Raw genomic sequence first — 19,814 nt, forward strand, 5'->3', positions numbered from 1 at the left:
CGTATGTGTATATATATATATATATATATAACAGATGTATGTATATATATATATTATATATATATATATAATATATATATATATAACAGATGTATGTATATATATATATATATATATATATATATATATATAGATTGATAGATAGATATTATAAATAAGCCACTATCTAAAAAATCATTCCTAGTTATAGTTGCTTCCTTTTCATTGGGAAGGTATTAATGTTATAATATCCTGTTTCAAATGTTATGCATATATATATATATATAATATATATATATATATATATATATATATATATAATACTGGTGCTGGTAACATTTGCTGGAAGAGTTTCTATTTAAATGCTGTTATTAGTCAAGACAAATTCCCCGACAATATGACTGAATTTTCTTTTTATATTTTATTAATCTTCAGAAGCAACTAGTAAAATGTCGATTGCAATCATAAATGACTTTGTCAAATTTTTCTGCCACAACTTGATAGTTATATTTCTAAACAAATGAAGGAATTAGACCTTCAGAAGAAATGTTACCTTGAAACTGACAATTTTATATAATTATTTATGTAGTTTTTATGAAGGTGGCGAGCTAACAGAATTATTAGAATATTGGGGGGGGGATGCTCTTGACAGTATTTCTTCCAGTTCTTTAGATTCTGAGCTCAAATTCCACTTAGGTCAACTTTGCCTTTCATCCTTTTGAGGTCGATGAAATAAAGTACCAGTGAAGTACTGGGGTCTATAAAATTGACTAATCCTCCCTCTCCCACAAAAATTCTGGCCTTGGGCCTAAATTATAAACAGTTATGTAGCTTCTTACAAAACTCAACAGTTACACCTTTCAAAGTTTGGTTGTTTTTGTTTTTTGTTTGTTTTTTAAATAAATGTTTGTATTTCAATAAGAAAATGAAAATAAACTGTACAAATTAGATGGCATATAAGGACCTACAGATTCTCCCATTTACCTTACAAGTAAAAGCCAATGCCTGATATTTTAAGACATACAAAGGTAACATTTATCTGTTAATTAAATGTTGCATTCTTTTTTATTCATTTTTTTCATCGTTGTTGCCTTTATTTTTTTTTTTTTTGATTGATTCTGACAAATGATTATTATAATGTAGCTGAAAGCAAAACAAAAACAAAAAACAATGAGATGAAAATTTATTACTGTATAACTGAATCAATGAGAAAACAATAATTTGAGAGAGAGAGAGAGAATGGTGTTATTTTGTTATAGCATGGGAACTTGTATTTTTACATCCCAGAAACATTTTCGTATAGTTATTTCATCAGCTATTTAACACAAATAATATTATTGATGACAATAAAAACTTTTTTATGTAAATTTATTTTGTGTCTGTCTTCTACTGTGGCCATGGGCTGACCAAGGCCTTGCAAATGGATTTGATAAACAATAACTGTTAAAATGAAAGATTCAAAAAAAGAAACCCCACAAAGAGGGAGTGGAAAAACAACTCATGGAAAATAGAAGAAATCTTTAATGTTTTTGAGCTTATGCTCCTCCTCCTCTTCCTCTTCCTCTTCTTGATTTAATGTCCATTTTCTATGCTGGCATGGATTGGACAGTTTGAGACTGGCAAAACATGTTTTACCAGTGAGCTGTTTGTTTTCATTACCTGAAGGAAGAGGGAAAATAATGCTTTGATGACAAGAAGAACATCTGGCAGTAGAAAATCTGCTTCAATAAACTCCATCCAATCCAAGAAAGCATAAAAAAGTGGACATGATGACGATGATGATTTATGACTAGTGTAGACAATCATAATCTGAAATAAAAAAAAAAAAGCAGTTTTTAAGTTCCGTGGGAAATTAATTGGCAAAGAGGAAAATAGTAATGAATATTTCCACAACACATTATTCAACAGAATCAACATTAACAATTGACTGTCATGCCAAAGTATAGAAGGATATACCAGTGCAGTTCGCTGCCTTAGCAAAGAAATGAAACATTTGTTAGTTGTACAGGACTGCATTCTTGTGGCTGTCATGATCTTATGTCAGCCAATGCTTTGTGAGTGAAATTTGGTGTAGAGAAACTGCACAGAAGCTCATGTGATTTATATATCTATTTTTTGATGATTTATATCAGATTCAAATTTGGGCACAAAGCCAGCCAGTTTGAGGGAGGTAATAAGTCAGTTACATTGACCCCAGTGCTCAACTAGTACTTATTTTATTGGCCTTGAAAGGATAACTGGCAAAGTCGACCGCAGCAAAATTTGAACTCAGAACATAAATATGGGCAAAATTCTGCAAGCATTTTGCCTGTCATGCTAACAATTCTACCAGCTCACCATCCTGTAACAAGGGTTACAGGAAAAGTGCCCAAAAGAGATGCAAATTTTTCAACAAAGAGTAAATGTGAATAAAAATATAGATTTGTAACAGAACGAGTCACCTTTTTTAGGAGTTATCAACCCATGAAAGGTGAAGTCAATAAAAAATAGGATTTGAACTAAAAAGGTAAAAAAAGAAGTGAAAGGACAAAGTAGCTATATATTATAGAATTTAGTCTGATACGCCATCATTTCTGCTCGTTTATTTCCCTGCTTTAGGTTTTGCGGGAAATAAAGTGGCAGAGAGAAAAATAGCAATCAATATTTCCATGATATTACTTCACTGAATCAATACCAACAATTGGCTGTCCAGCCAAAGTATCAGGATTTTCTCAAGAAGGATATACCTTCTTAAAATAACTGTCTTAGTTGTAAGATATCTTTGCTAAATAACATTTCTTTTTACTAGCCCCTTAATAGAGAGAAGATTTCCTTTCCTTCCAACCACAAAGAAATAATCTCTCCAGCCATCTTCATCATCTGTTTATGTTTATTCCTGTGAGGGTGGTGAGAGCAGAATCCTTGGACATTCTTTACAGAGGTTCTTATAAGAAGCAACTGTCAGCAAAGGATTCAGCTGGATCCCCAAGAAAGATCAGTCATGGCAAGACCAACCAACTCCCTTACGGTCTCCCTACCTCTCTACCTCTAGATTTCCTGTCAGTTAGTCCCATCTGTAAAATCAGTCAAGCAATTCTTTCTCCAGACATTCTAACCACATGTCCATAATAACAGAGCTGTAACCTCCAAATATGGAGAAGTAGCAGCTTAACCTGGAGTGACTACCTCATCTCTGAACTATGCACTCTAGTAGCTCTGTAGAGAAAATCCTGACTTCTATTTGCAATTGTATTTTTTCAGTCACTGCCCAAGAAATAATTCCAGACCTTGATCAAGGAAGAAAAAATTCACTAATTTTAATTATTACTGATTTTAAAAGAAATTTAATTTTGTTACCATTTTGTAGATGATCAGCTTGCTTATTAAACCCACTGGCCCTCAAAGCTTCTATTAAGTGATAGTGTATAGCTTTTTCGTCATTTTTTAACAATTGCTTTTCAGTTATCCAATCCATCAAAGCTGTCATAAATGTCGTTTTATCACGCACTTTATGTTCTCCAAAAATATGGTTTGCAAAAATTTTCAACTCTTGGTTGCTAAGTACTTCTTTCTTTTTACTATTGAAGAAATAGGTCATATATGTTCTATTCAGACCTATATAAAAGAAACACAATATTAGAAATGAATGTCTATGTAGAATTACTGTATGAATAAATGAGTACACAATGTGAGTATGTTAAGCTTGATTTACATATTGAATACCATTACCATGGATCTAGCTTATGTTCTGATCAAATACAAGATAAATCCACAAGAGATGAATCTAAAAAGTATAGTTTTCTATTATAGAGAAACTAATTTAGTTCACTGCTGCCTGTACCACTTCCACCACCATCAAAAGAAAATGTATAACTATCACTCAAAAGTGAATATTTCCTGGAGGCATGTACCATGCTTTTTCCAGTTGTTTTAGGTTCCTATATAATTACAAGCAGACATAAAACACCTACTCTCAGCTTGCCCAAGCATAACCCAATAAAACATTGGGGATATGACAATTGAAGGAAGAGACGTGTCTGTAACAGCACTTGGCTGGTACTCTTTTTCAGCTGAGTAAACTGGAATGACATGAAATGAAGCATCTTACTCAAGGATTTTCTGGTCCAAGAATCAAATTCACCATGAGTCCAACATCCTAAGCAGTGCAGTTGTCAGATTAATTCATTTGTTTTGTTTTTCCATTTATTTTAATCACCTCCAATGTTATTTGAATTAACATGAAAAATATTTTAATCATAGTGTTTTATTTATCATAGTTCTGTCCCTTTTATTTATCACTTTTGAAATTTGAACAAATTTGACCTCTTTTAAGACATACAAGGATCGGCTGAAAAGTTCATATGCTGGAGCATTTGAGGTGCAGGAGTGGCTGCATGGTAAGTAGCTTGTTTACCAACCACATGGTTCCGGGTTCAGTCCCACTGTGTGGCACCTTGGGCAAGTGTCTTCTACTATAGCCTCGGGCCGACCAAAGCCTTGAGTGGATTTGGTAGATGAAAACTGAAAGAAGCACGTCATATATATGTATATATACATATATATATATATGTATGTATATATATATATGCGTGTGTGTGTTTGTGTGTCTGTGTCTGTCCCTCTAGCATTGCTTGACAACCGATGCTGGTGTGTTTATGTCCCCGTTACTTAGCGGTTTGGCAAAAGAGACCGATAGAATAAGTACTGGGCTTACAAAAGAATAAGTCCCGGGGTCAAGTTGCTCGATTAAAGGCGGTGCTCCAGCATGGCCGCAGTCAAATGACTGAAACAAGTAAAAGAGAAAAAGAGAGTAAGAGTGACCAAGATGCTCTCACGGAATGTGATCAAATGAGGTTTATTTTTCAACTTAGTCCCTCTTGCAGTCCACAGAGTTCTTCCATCAGTATTGCAGTGCTTGAATCCCATTGGTGAAGAAGCTTTCATCCTGTTTATTAAAAAAGTCATCAACAGCAGATATGATGTCATCATCATTGTGATACTGGTTCCCAGCCAAGGGTTTTTTTTTTCATTTGAGAGAACAGACGATAGACATATGGAGCCAAATCAGGAGAACAGAGAGGATGATTAACCAGTTCAAAGCTACAGTCATGCACAGCAGCCATTGATATGAAGGACTTGTGTGCTGGAACACTATCCCGATGAAACGAGACCCCTTTCATCAGTTTTTTTTGAGTGTTTGGTCTTGATAGCCTTTCATAACTGCTCCAGTAAGTTGGCATAAAACTCTCCATTGAGAGTGTGGCTCTTTTGAAGATCGTCAGTAAACACAATGCCTTTTGCATCCCAAAAAACTGAGGCCATGATGAAACTACAGATGAAACAAGCTTGGCTATGTTTGGAGCATTTGAGGAGGGGTGTTTCCATTGCATGGACTGTCTCTTTGTCTCTGGCTCAAAAATGATGAAGCCAACACTCATTCTGGGTTAGAAAATGTTCAAGGAAACCAGCTGGATCTGCTTCAAACAACGTCAGATTTTTGTGTGATTTGATCAGCCTAGTGCATTTTTGATCAAGTATCAGAAAACATGGCATCCACCAAGCAAAAAAATCTTCATTATGCCAAGTCCATTGTGCAGAATATTCTCCACTCTCAATAGTATTGGCTATTTGATTTCTATTCAAATGCCTGTCAGCCATCACCATGTGGTGAACATGATCAATGTTTTCAAAAGTGGTGGTAATTGCAGGACATACAGAACTTAGGACACACTCAAGACTCTTCCTGCCCCTCCTAAATTCAGCTGCCCACTTTTGCACTGTTGATAAATCTGGAGCATCATTGCCTAATGTAGCAACCATGTCAGCATGAATATCCTTTGCGGTTAAACCCTATTTCTGCAGGTACAGCACCATGATCCCAAATTTTGTCTATTTTCAAGAGAAGTCACTACTATTTACTTCTGAAGTCTTCTCTCAACAGTCAGGTGTCAGTTTACTTGGAAAGAAAACAATAATGCAGTTATTAATAAGAGTTGTAATTGATGCATACAAGATTTCACAACTCTAGCATCACTTCTTCATAGTCAAACTATAAACTTTTCAACTCACCCTCATATAACAATGATGTGTCAAGTAGGTAAAAATGAACAAATTTATCTGACAATCCAATAAAATGGGCCTAATTCAAATATTTTTTTCAGCATCAAATTTGTAAAAATTATAATTGCAAAAAAAAAAAATAAATAAAAGAATATGTATAAATTCAGAATCAGCAAATTTACCCTATGAATGTTTGAAATTTACCCCCTCAGAGTAAATTTACGACAGTCTAGAAAACAACATTTCTAATGGAAGCTTTGCAGAGAAAACTGCAACATATCTGTTACCCAATATATCAATTGTGTTGCTTTTCAACAACACACAGAAATAGCGACCATGTCTCTTCTATATCTCCTAAGTAAATTGTGTAAAATTTGTTCTTTGTTGATGAGATCTACCTGTGAATATATCAATATACATTATTAAAGAATTTGTTTCATAACTGGATATACTTTCCTTTGCTTCTCTCCTACTTCTCCTCTCTCTCTCTCTCTCTCTCTCCTTCTCTCTAATGCACAGTTAACTGAGAATAGTTTTTATTTAACTAAGGCTAGTCTTCAATTAACTGGGATTAGTATGTCATTAACTGAAAATACTATTCAGTTAACTGAGGTCAGTGAGCAGTAGTTAATTGGGAGTAGTGTAAAGTTAAATGAATGTGTATATTGCTTAAGTGAGGGTGGTATATAGTTTAACTTAGAGTGGTAGTTAACTGAGAATGTGTACACTATTAACCAAGTGTGATTATAAAGTTAACTCAGAGCAATATACAGTTAAGTGAGTGTATATATAGACAAGTGAGAGTGATACAGAGTTTAACTGAGAGTGAAGTACAGTTAATTGAGGGTGTGTATGCAGTTGATTGTATACAATCTATAGTTAACTGAGAGTGTGTATACAGTTGATTGTATACAATCTACAGTTAACTGAGGGTGTGTATACAGTTGATTGTATACAATCTACAGTTAACTGAGGGTGTGTATACAGTTGATTGTATACAATCTACAGTTAACTGAGGGTGTGTATACAGTTGATTGTATACAATCTACAGTTAACTGAGGGTGTGTATACAGTTGATTGTATACAATCTACAGTTAACTGAGGGTGTGTATACAGTTGATTGTATACAATCTACAGTTAACTGAGGGTGTGTATACAGTTGATTGTATACAATCTACAGTTAACTGAGGGTGTGTATACAGTTGATTGTATACAATCTACAGTTAACTGAGGGTGTGTATACAGTTGATTGTATACAATCTACAGTTAACTGAGGGTGTGTATACAGTTGATTGTATACAATCTACAGTTAACTGAGGGTGTGTATACAGTTGATTGTATACAATCTACAGTTAACTGAGGGTGTGTATACAGTTGATTGTATACAATCTACAGTTAACTGAGGGTGTGTATACAGTTGATAGTATACAATCTACAGTTAACTGAGGGTGTGCATACAGTTGATTGTATACGACCTATAGTTAACACAACCTGGTGTGTATACAGTCTAACTAAGGGTATATATACAGCTTAACTAAGGGTGTGTAAACAGTAACCAATTCAGACACCACAATGGTTAAGATTTAAGACATTGGAGTGCAAATATAACTCAAAAATGAGCCAATTATTACAAACTTTTCATGGATGAAGTCTGTCTTTCCAACAGATTAACTTTCTTTTTAACTGTGACTTATTCACTTTGCAACCACAAGGTCCTGAGTTAAATCCTATTGTGTAGCATTTTTAGCAGGTGTCATTTTCTATAACTTCAGGTTTTATCCATATATTGAGTGAAACTGGGTGAAGAGAAACTGTAGAGCAGTGTTTCTCAACCAGGGTTCCCTGAAACCCTAGGGTTCTGCAAAAAGTTCCTGGGGGTTCCATGAGAAAAAGTGAGATAAGCTAATGCTAATTTCATGATCATAATATTACTATACATGCGCAACATATTATTGGTTATTGTAACATTGTAATATAGACACCATCCTATCTAACCTATTATGTTATAAAAAAATATAACAACCATAAATATATATATATTATCATCATCATCATCATCATCGTTTAACGTCCGCTTTCCATGCAAAGCATGGGTTGGACGATTTGAGTGAGGTCTGGCGAACCAGATGGCTGCACCAGATGGCTGCACCAGACTCCAATCTGATCTGGCAGGGTTTCTACAGCTGGATGCCCTTCTTAACACCAACCACTCTGAGAGTGTAGTGGGTGCTTTTACGTGCCACTGGCATGAGGGCCAGTCAGGCGGTACTGGCAATGGGCACGCTCAAATGGTGCTTTTTATGTGCAACCTGCACAGAAGCCAATCCAGCAGCACTGGCAATATATATATATATATATATATATATATATATATGTGTGTGTATGTATATTTACCATGTGAACTATGATGAAAAAATATGAGAAAGATATGGTATTTAATTTTTTTTGTGCAGGGGTTCCTTCAGACATGTAATTTACTTTAAGGGTAAAAAGGTTGAGAAACACTTCTGTAGAGAGATCCACTGGATGGACTAGAAAAGGAACTCAGTTAAATGGGTGGAGGGGAAGGCGAAAGAGGAAAGAATAAGAGTCAAGGATAAAGCAGAAGCAGTAGTTGCAGACTTAATAGGGATATTGTTTGAAGGACCCAGCTGTGTGCATAGACATTATGCTTCCATAACATCAGCAATGTGCATATATAGTGTGTATGCACACTATGCTTTTAGAACTTCAGTCACAAAGTGCTAATTCAAATGATCCAGCTTTCACACATATTGTGTCACACTGACTCTGCCTGAAGTTTGTTATGGGTGCCCATGTTTACAGAATACTCAGACACACACACACACTTTAATTCAGAAGCAAGTAACTCATTTGATCAAACAACTGGATGTTCATTGATGACGACAATGGCAACCACAATTGCTGTGACCACCACAGTATATTGGGTGAGGGCGCACAGTACTCCTCACAACCAATCTCCCATAATACAAGGGGGTACTGAAAAGTTCCAGGCTTAGGGTAAAAGAAAATTAACAGGAGGATCAGTTAATTATGATTTTATTCAGTGTATTCTCCTCTCAGAGACACACACTTATTGCAGTAATCTTTCAGATATTCTAAACTCTGTAAAAGAACTCAGAAATTTGGGCCTCCAACCAGGCTTTTCATGACACCCTTAAATCCAGGAACTTTCCAGCTCCCTTGTGTATGTATGTGTATGTATGTATATATATATATATATATATATATATATATATATATATATATATATATACTATACACACACATATGAGGGGGTGCTGATAAGTTCCTGACTTTGGGTAAAAGAAAATACAGGAGAATCAGTTAATTAAGATTTTATTCAACATATTCCCCTCTCAGATTCACACAATATTGCAGTGGTCCTTCAGTTTTTCTAAGCCCTGTAAAAGAACTCAGAAGGTTGGGTCTCCAACCAGGCCTTTCGCAATACCCTTAAAGCCAGGAACTTTTCAGCACCTTCTTGTATAAGTGGCAAAAGTCTCCATGTAAACCATAAAGCCAACATACTACTTCAATAATATATGAAAACAAATAAATCTGTACTTACCCCATGGAATATCCCATGCCTCTCCTGGACTCATGCCTTCTCTGTTTTGTGGGTTCATGCTTTTTCCGTTTCTCTGCATAAGATATTGATTTAGTTCAAATCTACAAAATAAAATCATGATCATTGTCACTTTTCTCCTCACTGTATCACCATTCACTTCACTTAGAAAAACTAATTCTATCACCATCTCCAACTCATCCTCATCACCACTGCCACCACCACCAACATCACCGTCATTTTAACATCCCCTTTCCTATGCTTACATGGGTCACATGAAATTTACTGAATGACAGATGTTCTATGGCTGGATGCCCTTCCTGTCACCAATCCTCACCTGTTTCCAAGCAAGGTAAATCTGGTGTTTTGATGGAGACTTTTGTCCACTTCTTAGGATCAAACGACTTGTGGTTAACTGCCATTTGCACAGAACTTTTCTCCACTTCAGTCTTTGATGTTCTTGTTCAAATATTTGCTTCTTCCATCAAAATCAGCACTAATTTTATCCAACCCAGATTAGTTTCAGATAAGTTTGTACACTTAATCTTCTTCAATTATTAGTACATTTTCCTACCACATGAAGTTGTTTAACCACCAGTAAAACAGCAGCCAGATCTCCTTCAAGTCACATTCTACTGGCTTAAAAATGGAAAGCGACAAGTTAGGTGATGTAGTCCAAGATGCCTCTGGAACGGTGCAATCATCAAGACTGGAATGTCTGTGGTCATCATCATCATTAAACATCTGTTCTCATGCTGGCATGAGTTGGACAGCTTGATAAGAACCAGTGAGGCCAGGATCCACACAAGCTTTCATAGTCTATTTTGGCTTGGTTTCTACAGTTGAATGCCCTTCCTAATGCTTTCCTCTTTACAGAACATACTGGATGCTTTTTATGTTGCACCATTACCAGTACATTTTACATGGCATTATCACCAGTACTTTTTACATGGCACGAGCACCAGATAGATTTGTTTAATATCATTTATTTTAACATCTGTTTTCCAAACTAGCATTGTTTAGATGTAAGGAAACCAAGGTAGAAATCTTATAGCTGGAGGTACTTCTTGTTATCAACCCTTACCTGTTTTTGAAGAACAGGAATACTTTTTTTTTTAGTGGATGAATTGTTAACATGAAATACCAATAAGTGTTACTGGTTTCAGACCAACCAGAAACAGTGACATCACAGCTCATAGTTTGACTCTTTAATCCAAATCTTTATACAAAGATTTGGATGAGATGAAAACCTTTGGAAGTGACATCCTGTACTTTTACAAGTTTTACATTTTGTCTCATGGCCATGCTGGAGTCAAGCCTAAAATTTAGTTAATTATATCAACTCCAGAACTTTCTGTCTATAAGAGACAAAAGATAAAGGATAATTGAACATAGCTCGAACAGAGCTAAATACCACAAGGTATATATGTTTGGTCATCCCTTACCAGTAGTATTATTCTTAGTGCAAGTTTTGAAGAGTGCAGTTCGATTTTAACACTTATTTTTTAAAGCTATAATGGAAGTGACAAAAGAGTATATTTAGCATATTTTGCTTTATGAATTCAATAAAGGCAAGAACACAACGGAAAATGCAAGGAATATTAATGCAGTATATGGGGATTGGACAATAAGTGTAAGCCAGTGTCAATGGTGGTTCCAGAAATTCTGAGCCAGAAACTACAGCCTAGAAGACGAGCCTCGTCCTGAAAGATCTGTAGAGCTTGGCAAGGATGTCCTGCAAACCCTGGTGGAACAAGATCCCATTGTAACTGTTGAGGAACTAGCAGAGATGCTTGAATTTGGTCATTCAACTATTCATCAACACCCACATGCCATCAGAAAAGTCAGCAAATAGGATCAATGGGTTCCTCACAAACTTTCTGAGTCTAATCACACACAGAGAGTGAATGTGTGCTCTTCTTTGTTGTCACATCTCACGAAAGAACCTTTTGGACTGAATAGTGACTGGTGATGAGAAATGAGTTCTCTATAAAAATGTGAAGTGCTGAAGACAGTGGGTGGGGAAAGGAGAAACACCAGCACCCCAGGCTAAAGAAGGTATTCACCCATGTAAGGTGCTGTTATCTGTTTGGTGGGATGTGAAAGGTTTAATCCACTTTGAACTTTTAAACCCAAACTAAATGATAACAAAGGAGATCTACTGTGAGCAGCTTGAGCAGATTCAGTCAGCGCTAGAAGGAAAATGACCACCTTTGGTTTGAAGACGAAAGGTGTTCTTCCATCAGGATAACGAGGCAGTGAAAACGGGCCACAGGATCCGGCTGATTGTTTACATTTTTTGTTTGTCGACTGTTGCAAATGGTGACTGGTATCTGTTTGCTAATTATGGTGAATGGTGACTGGTGTTTGTTAGCTAAGTTTGCTGTGCTGTTATTTTAATATAATGTTACTATTAATCCAGCTTCCCAAATATATGTGTAAGTATCAGTAGAAAATACTGAGTTGCAGAACCATAAGATCTATGTAAGTGTTTTTCATGGAGGGCTTCGCAAAGAACATAAAACTGGTGAAATGGTGTCAGCTACATGAAAGCCCACCAACCATAATGGAATATGAGAGACTAAAAAGAAAAATTCCCTTGTAATTTTTGTGAAATTCATTTATGAAAAAGGGAAAAAATTGTCGAAATATAACCACTCGACTTCGGGGGTCGAGTGGGCATTGCACCTCATTTATATCTTTTCATATTTTCATTCATTTTCTTTAATTTTTTCGTCCTAATTCATCTTCTTTTTGTATTTTAAGTTCCCCGAGTTTATGTTAGTCTTGTTTGTATTGTCCCATTCTGTATATAGCCCCTTGTGGGTAATAAAAAAATCAGTTTTACAGAGTTCTCCATGAATAGGTACAAGTATCAGTAGAAAACACAGCACTGTAGAACCATAGAATCTATGCAAGTACTTTATATTGTTCCCCATTGACATTAATGCTACTCTAAACAACAGGAGGTTAAGGTTCAGATTTTGTATGGAGTATATAAGACAAACCCTAGTTTTGGGGTGATTTTTTAAAAAGTTCAAATTCCCTCCTATGCACTAGTAAATACAGTATATGTGTGTTGGTAGCCAGCTGGAAAGATGTTTTCCTGGAGCTAAATATCAGTCACATCATCCTGTGTAGGACTGTCAAATTCTGTTGGCAAATAAACTTTACTATGTATATATCTTTTATCTTGTGCTTACTTCAGTCATTTGACTGCAGCCAGGCTGGGACACTGCTTTGAAGAAGTCTTTTACCCATTGAATCAACCTCAGTATATATTTTTCGTTAAGCCTGGTACTTATTCTATACACACACACACACACACACATATATATATATATTCTTTTGTTTCAGTCATTTAACTGTGGCCATGCTGGAGCACCACCATTGGTCAAACAAATCAACCCTTAGTACTTATTCTATCAGTGTCTTTTGCCAAACTGCTAAGTTATGGGGAGACATAAACACACCAACATCAGTTGTCAAGCAATGGTGGTAGGAGAAACACAGACACACAAACATATACATATATAGATATATATATATAAATTGAGATAGGGGTTGTGAGTGCAACCCACCATGGGATAACATATATCCAATATACTGCTAGTAAAGCACCCAACAAAGTTAATACATAAATGTTAAGAATTGCGATGCAATTAATTCATTTATTGTATTATATGGGCGAAGGTAAAATGTTTTACCACAAATTTATAATTTTCTTATTTTGTATATATATATACGACAGGATTCTTACCAAATCCACTCACAAGGCTTTGGTCAGCCCAAGGCTATAGTAGAAGACTCTTGCCCAAAGGTGCCACGTAGTGGAACTGAACCCAGAACCATGTGTTTAGGAGGCAAGCTTCTTACCACACAGCCATGCCTGCACCTAAAACCTTGGCATGTCCTTGCCGGGGAATCAAACCCCAATCCCCTGCGTAACAGGTGGGGATTCTTACCACTATATTTGTTTGCGTCATTAGACTGCAGTCATACTGGGGCACCGCATTGAAGAATTTTTAGCAGACATCAGCAATTTTGACGAGGGTTTTCAAATTTTCTTTTTTTTGTTATTCTTGGTGCCCTTGGAAAGATGGGAGCATCATCATCATCATCATCATCGTTTAACGTCCGTTTTGTTTTCCGCGCTAGCACGGGTTGGACGGTTCGAACGGGGTCTGGGGAGCCAGGGGCTGCCCCAGGCTCCAGTCTGGTCTGGCAGTGTTTCTACAGCTGGATGCCCTTCCTAACGCCAACCACTCCGCGAGTGTAGTGGGTGCTTTTTACGTGCCACCTGCACAGGTGCCAGAGGGGTCTGGCATCGGCCACGATCAGTTGGTGCTTTTTTTTTTTTTTTTTTTTTTTTTGTGCTACCGGCACAGAAGCCAGTCGGGGCGGTGCTGGCATCGGCCACGTTCGGATGTTGCTTTTCATGTGCCACCGGCACAGAACCCGTTCGAGGTGGGGTTGGCATCGGCCACGTTCGGATGGTGCTTTTTATGTGCCACCGGCACAGAAGCTAGTGGAGGCTGCACTGGCGACGGCCACGTTCGGATGGTGCTTTTTATGTGTCACCGGCACAGGTATCACAACTACTACCGTTTCCATTGATATTTGGTTTGATGTTCATGTACATGCACTAACAAAAATCATTGCTAAAAATGAGTTTCTTTTCTTAAAAACACCACTACCACCACCACCACCACACACACCTTGGACCGATTTTGGTCAATTTTATGAGCACTACACACGATTTCTTTTTTACCTTCTACCTCAACCAATTTCAGTAGATTTTGTGGGCACTATGCACTATAAAACTATGGAAGAAACATTTTCGTTAAAAACAAAATTTTTTTCACTTCCATATTTATGAATTTCTTTCTTAACAATACACATAACATTTTTCTTTTATTAAGCCCTTTTCCATTATGCAATTAAATGTGTTTATTAGGAGAAAATATTAAACAAAGAAACAAGGAAGGTATTAAATGGTCGTGAGATGTGCTAAAAACAACAGCTAAATCGTCCTTAACGTTATCCATAGCGAAGCCATATTCAACACCATAACCATGAATTTATTTCTCTCACCATGATATATTTTTCTATTACTCGAATGAAAGGCGCTTGTTTAAACGAAAAAGCGCCCAGACTTTTTCCATAACACTCAATAGAAATAATTCATTTCTAAATATCTCAGAGAGATTTATGCAGTAGTGGTATGATAAAGTAGTTGTATACTGTCAACTTAATGTGACAGTCCCTTCTTTTTTTTAATATGCGGGAAAATACGGAGATTATGAGGATCTTTTCGGTTTGAATGGCAGTTTTTTCTAGCGGTGTCATATGAAATTGTCACCCATAATTATGACCCTAGTATCGATCTATTGCATTTCAATCTGTTTTGATTATGATTCTAAAAGATTTTCCAAAAGTTTTTGTAAAATTTCAACTAAAAACTTTTTTAAAAAGTACCCCTCCTCCTCCCCTTGCAGTTTACGGCATAAATAGAAAGTTTTGAAACCCTTTTCGTCATTGCACATGCGTTGACTGCGACACTAAAAGTGAAAGTTAGGGATTGATGTGGTGATGGGTGGGCGAAATGGGGGGAAAGGTTTACGGAAATTTTGTTTTTTAATTTTGGGTTTTAAAATGCGGACGGCTCGATTATGGGGGGGGGGTTCAGAAACTACTGTTTTCGGGTATGGAGATTACGAATATGAAAAAAAAAAAAAATTGGCAAATATCGGCAGTTCAAAATTTAAATTTTGCCCTCTCTCCTCCAATTTCTTCATTTTTGACTTTTTTCAGAATTTTTTTTTTTTTTTGCAAAGTATGCGGAAAAATACGGAGATAATGATTCTGCATTAAAAAAATTCCAAAAATTTTTGTAAAATTTCAATTTAAAGAAAAAAATAATAAAGTATCCCTCCCCTCCAGGTCGCAATCTACAGCATAAACAAAGTTTTGAAACCCTTTTCGGCATTGCGCATGCGTTGACTGCGACGCTAAAAGTGAAACTTTGTAAATGGTGTGCGACATGGAGGAAAAGGTTTTTGGAAATTTTGTTTCTTAATTTTCGGTCTTAAAATGCGTCGTTCCTGTCTCTTTGATTTCCAAATAAGTTTTTAAATACTTCGAAATCAAAATTGGGCGCACCCGTACGTTAAATAAGCAGCCGGCAAGCAGCCTATTCACATGCTAGAAATAGCAGCCAAATCTCACACAAACTCTTTTTCGCACATTTTTTTTGTAATTTTTTTCATATACGATTCATAGAAACCGATTATATCACATTTTTTTTTTTGGAAAGAGCTTTTCGTAGGGGTGGGGCTGAGTTTCGACAAAAAATCCCAAACAAGGTGGTATTTGTTTCTTGGCGATAAAATTTCAGAGAAATTTCCCGCGGTAAAAACAGGTAGGAATGCCAACGTACACTCGGTGGTTATGATTAGGGTTTTTGTCACGCCGAAAACGGGTAGTGTACATATTCTTTACCGCCGCCCTCAAATCTCCCTCCACATCATTGTAGCTTTATATTTTAATTAATTCTGCTAACTTTATTGCCTTCACAGTGTTTACCGTGTTACATAAAAACTGTAGCTTAAAGCCAGAAACTGTAACTTATCACAAACTATATCACACGGAAGTATTAACTTAAGACATATTATACAAAGCTAAGCACAACATATAAAATCAACGTGCGCGCAATTAACTAGTTTCGACGAAATTACTACTCTTAATTTAAAGAAATTACTTTTGAAATGCTTCTAATGAATTGTCTGAAAACAAAATTATTAATAAAGAATTTTTAAAGCATTTTACTACGGTTAAGTGCCAATTATTTTCCGACGCTTCATCGAGCAATCGCTGAAGGGACATCGACGTAGCTATTCGACCTCTAAACGTCACTCAAATCACACTCTTGGCTTAAATACAAAAAAGTAGACGTTAGATAGTATGAACCCTACATAGCTCTAAATACGTAAAATGTTCTACTTAATTTTTCTTTAAACTTTTAGTGTAATCTCGCTGAATACTTACACGAGCAGAACTGTCTTAATCGGCTTCCGGGTTTAAAACTGAAACTGATGTAACAAAACTAAAAAAGCAAAGTTGAGCTAAGGGAAATAAATTGACACATTCCGAAAAATAAAGTTTTAAGTAACAACAGCACGTACGATTACAAAGTGCTAAAAGCTTTTCAAAGTAATATGGGGCTACATCCAAAGGTCTTGTAGCCGCATATTATCAAACATATTTAGGGCGGAGGATTGACAGAATCATCAGAAATTTTGACAAGATGCTTGGCAATATTCGTTTCGGCTCTTTACATTTTGAGTTCAAATCCTGCTGAGGCCAGCTTTGCATTTCGTCTTTTTTGGCATCACTAAAACATTGTACCCGTTAAATACTAGGGCCGGAAATAAAGTCACAATTAGTTTATAGGATCCGGACAGATCCCTATAGTTTTCCTGTGACTTTTTTTTTTATCTGGCTTCCTACATATCGACTTTTGATTCTTCATAATTTTTAGAAAATGGAATATTTTTAAATGAAATCTTCTATAAATACGCTTCGGATGGTATAGATTCCAATTATATTGGGATTTGTTGTACAAAAAATTTCCAGAAGTAGGGAGAGGAGTTTCAGAAAATTCACAAGAATCAGTTTTGTTCCCTCTTAACTTTAGAAAACAATGGGTATTTTAAAGGAAATTTTGGAGGCATCACTTCCCCCTACACACACACAAACCGAGATTTCGGAATTTCTTTTTTCTCTGCAGATTCCTAGGCTTTCAATGACGGAGGTTTCAGATAGGCAAAAAGCCACGTTTTCAAAAGTTTTAATTCCCCCATCCCAATGTTTTTGATTTTTAACTTTCTTTCAAATTTTTTTTTTCAATATACGTAGAAATATACGGAAAATAACAATATGACAAACAAAAAATTCATTGATTTAAAATTTTATATGAAAAACTCCAAATTTGATCCACACACCCCTCATCACCCAGCAAAAAAGGTGCATGTGTGCAACAATCTCTACAGCACACCAACAATGAACGGCTGAAACAAGTGAAACAGCATATGTCAGTCTTGTTTTTTATCACTTTAAAGGTAAACCATTCTCATAGAAGTGGAAGCGCATGGCTTACTGGTTAGGGTGTCAGCATCATGATCGTAAGATTGTGGTTTCGATTCCTGGACCAGGCGATGCGATATGTTCTTGAGTAAAACACTTAATTTCACGTTGCTCCAGTCCACTCAGCTGGCAAAAATGAGTAATGCTGCGATGGACTGGCATTCCGTCCAGCTGGGAAACACATACGCCATAGAAACTGGGCCCATGAGCCTGGTTAGGCTTTAAAAGGGCGCATTTATTTTTTTTATTCTCATAGAAGCAAACACGATAGGGAGTAATTCTCCATCATACATCTACTAAAAACTTCAACATACTTCCAAAATTGATCCACACACCCCTTGCCAGCCAGTGAAAAAGGGGTGTGTGTCGCAACAATCTCTACAGCTCACTGAAAATGAACAGGTGAGGAGGTAACCCATGAGCTCTACTCATTTTTAGTTAGACGCGCAAAATAACAGCTAGTTGTTTTTCCATCTTTAATTATGTGCTAAAACATGCTGTTTCACTTGTTTAAGCTGTTCATATGCATGAAACTACATACATAAAACAAACCATACAAATCTACACATGCACTGACTCCAAATACTGCTCATATACACACACAAATAACCTATTGATGTTTTTGAAATTCCAATAAAGGAGCCTTGGATCTAGGCTAGAAACTGATTCTTTCACTAATGGCAAGAAATCTTGAAATAAAACTGAATAATGATGTGCATAGTTGTCCACAAACCCATGTGTCGGAAAAAAAAAACTTCTATATTAAATTAAAAGAGTGGATATACTATTTTTAATAAAATACTATATTATATTTCGTTTTTGTATTTGGTTTGCAAGATTCTTTATGTGAATTCGTTTGTTGAAGCACATTTTATTGTGTCTGGGGAGAGTCATTCTCTTTTAGTGCCTTATTAATTTAATACACTCACCTATTTCCACTCATTTATTTATTTATTTCATTAAAATTTTCATTGCAACTTGCAACTTTTTCAATCGCAGGAGTGGCTGTGTGGTAAGTAGCTTGCTTACAAACCACATGGTTCCCGGTTCAGTCCCACTCCATGGCATCTTGGGTAAGTGTCTTCAACTATAGCCTCGGGCCAATCAAAGCCTTGTGAGTGGATTTGGCAGATGGAAACTGAAAGAAGCCTGTTGCATATATGTATATATATATGTATGTATGTGTATATGTTGTGTATCTGTTTGTCCCCCCAACATCGCTTGACAACCGATGCTGGTGTGTTTAGGTCCCTGTAACTTAGTGGTTTGGCAAAAGAGACCGATAGAATAAGTACTAGGCTTACAAAGAATAAGTCCTGGGGTCGATTTGATTCAACTAAAGGCGGTGCTCCAGCATGGCCGCAGTCAAATGACTGAAACAAGTAAAAGAGTGAACAAAAATTTTAGTAAAAATAAATGAGTGGAACTCAGTGAGCATGTTAAATTAATAAGGCACTAAAAGAGAATGGCTCTCCTTAGTCACAATAAAATACTATGTTATAGTTTCATATAAGCCAATCAATTTCACACCAGGTGTTGAGAAAAACTCCATCAACTATCAGAATTGTCTGAGAAAAGGAATGATAAGGCATGGGCTCTTTGCCACTGGAGACCTGAAAGAGTCAGATTCAGTTTGAAGATTTTATAGCTGTTGTGATATTTTAGTTAATTGAAGTTATACCCCTTGAACTGAGGTCAACATAGACCACCACATTATGAGAGATATATATACCTGTGAGATGGGATAAGCAGAACAGGATTGGATAGAGACATGGATGAAGTGGGAATAGGGGATGTAGGTGGGGTTAATTTTAAAATCGTGTGTGGCCCTGTACATGTATGTGTGTGTGTGTGTGTATACTTTGATTAGATGTGTTAACCTCATGAAGGGATGGGTTCATCCAAGGAAATGCTGATTCAATACCTAGTATTTTGGGGGGAATTAATTTCCTTAAAATTATTGGTATCTCTTCTCTCTATATATAAACGGCAGTTTGTCTGTGCATGTTTCTGTGTGTCTGTTTGCTTGTACCCTCACCCTGACCACGGCTTTCAACCGATT

General features: G+C 36.3%; 1 protein-coding gene across 5 annotated transcripts in view; it reads right to left on the minus strand.

The window, feature by feature from the left end:
• Window positions 1-1,089: 1,089 nt before the first annotated feature.
• LOC115217712 overlaps window positions 1,090-19,814 on the minus strand; it is a 71,283-nt gene continuing 52,558 nt past the window's right edge. For 4 of the 5 annotated variants that reach the window (XM_036505492.1, XM_036505496.1, XM_036505504.1 and 1 more), the window contains exons 2-4: window positions 9,611-9,711; window positions 3,316-3,573; window positions 1,090-1,788 (exon numbers count right to left, since the gene is read on the minus strand). In XM_036505492.1, the coding sequence (XP_036361385.1) occupies window positions 1,769-1,788; window positions 3,316-3,573; window positions 9,611-9,689 (357 nt within the window). In that variant the 5' untranslated portion in view covers window positions 9,690-9,711 and the 3' untranslated portion in view covers window positions 1,090-1,768. Of the gene's footprint in view, window positions 1,789-3,315; window positions 3,574-9,610; window positions 9,712-16,654; window positions 17,021-19,814 lie in introns of those variants that run through there. The other variant, XM_029787470.2, reaches the window with a different exon arrangement.

This window comes from Octopus sinensis, linkage group LG1 (genome assembly GCF_006345805.1).
Source record: "Octopus sinensis linkage group LG1, ASM634580v1, whole genome shotgun sequence".
Classification (NCBI taxonomy): domain Eukaryota; kingdom Metazoa; phylum Mollusca; class Cephalopoda; order Octopoda; family Octopodidae; genus Octopus; species Octopus sinensis.